The sequence below is a fragment of the Glandiceps talaboti genome, chromosome 16, assembly GCF_964340395.1.
Source record: "Glandiceps talaboti chromosome 16, keGlaTala1.1, whole genome shotgun sequence".
In the NCBI taxonomy this organism is placed as follows: domain Eukaryota; kingdom Metazoa; phylum Hemichordata; class Enteropneusta; family Spengelidae; genus Glandiceps; species Glandiceps talaboti.
In genome coordinates this window covers 2882861-2883765 of record NC_135564.1, presented here as the reverse complement: position 1 = coordinate 2883765, position 905 = coordinate 2882861, and the positions used below count along the sequence as shown (strand labels likewise).

Below are 905 nucleotides of genomic sequence, written 5' to 3'. Positions count from 1 at the left end.
CACTAGATATAACACTGGTGTTTGCCTCAGTTATGCGGCGAAGATGTTTTATACACTTTATAAAAATATGTTTCTATATTTCATATTAATTATCAAAATGTACTATAATATTTCAAACTATAGTATAATTATGTTTTCATATGTTATATTCAATATATTATGTTTATTAAATATTAGATATATTATTTAAAAAAATAGTATAATTCCATATGTCACATTTCATACAAAAGTATGTTATAATATTTCATTTTTATATCATAATGGTTAACATTTTATATTAAAATATCTATTGGGAATCTACACATTTGATTGGACGATGATTGTTGTCACGTGGTTCTCTAAATATGGTTAATGGCTCTGTTGGTTGAATAATATCCATATCACACTAATACTTCCGGCTCTCTTATCAAGTAACTTAATACTTACAAAATTCGTTTTTCAGGTTAATACATGCTGTAATTTGCTATTGATTTCTACAAATCGTTCCATTTACGTGACGGTAACTACATGATTCGATTCTTTGTTACTTACAGGTAATTTGAAAATGAACGATAGCAACGAAACAGACACCAATTTAACATCCACTCAAGGGCTCAGGGCGTCTGCACCGGCAGAGATTGCCTTAATGTTGATAATTATGATAGTTACTATCGTCGGTAACTCGTCCGTCTGTTGGATCATTTTCACCAATCCAAAGCTTCACACGGTGCCTAACAAACTAGTTCTCAATTTAGCCTGGTGCGATCTACTCACTGCTGTCGTCAATGGGCCAATCACAGTCGTTGTTTTGTTTAATGGATCCTGGATTATGGGAGATCCTATGTGTCAAATCAACGGTTTTACAACAACTTTATTTGGGATTGCCTCGGTGCTAACATTGGCAGTGATATCTTTGAATAGATGTT

The 905-nt window shown here is 32.4% G+C and overlaps 1 protein-coding gene across 1 annotated transcript in view; it reads left to right on the top strand.

The window, feature by feature from the left end:
• The first annotated feature begins 544 nt into the window (after positions 1-544).
• The window catches only part of LOC144447667 (5-hydroxytryptamine receptor 1D-like), an 8979-nt gene continuing 8618 nt past the window's right edge, over positions 545-905 (top strand). The window contains exon 1 of the mRNA XM_078137745.1: positions 545-902. Coding sequence (XP_077993871.1) covers positions 545-902 — 358 coding nt within the window. The remainder of the gene's footprint in view (positions 903-905) is intronic.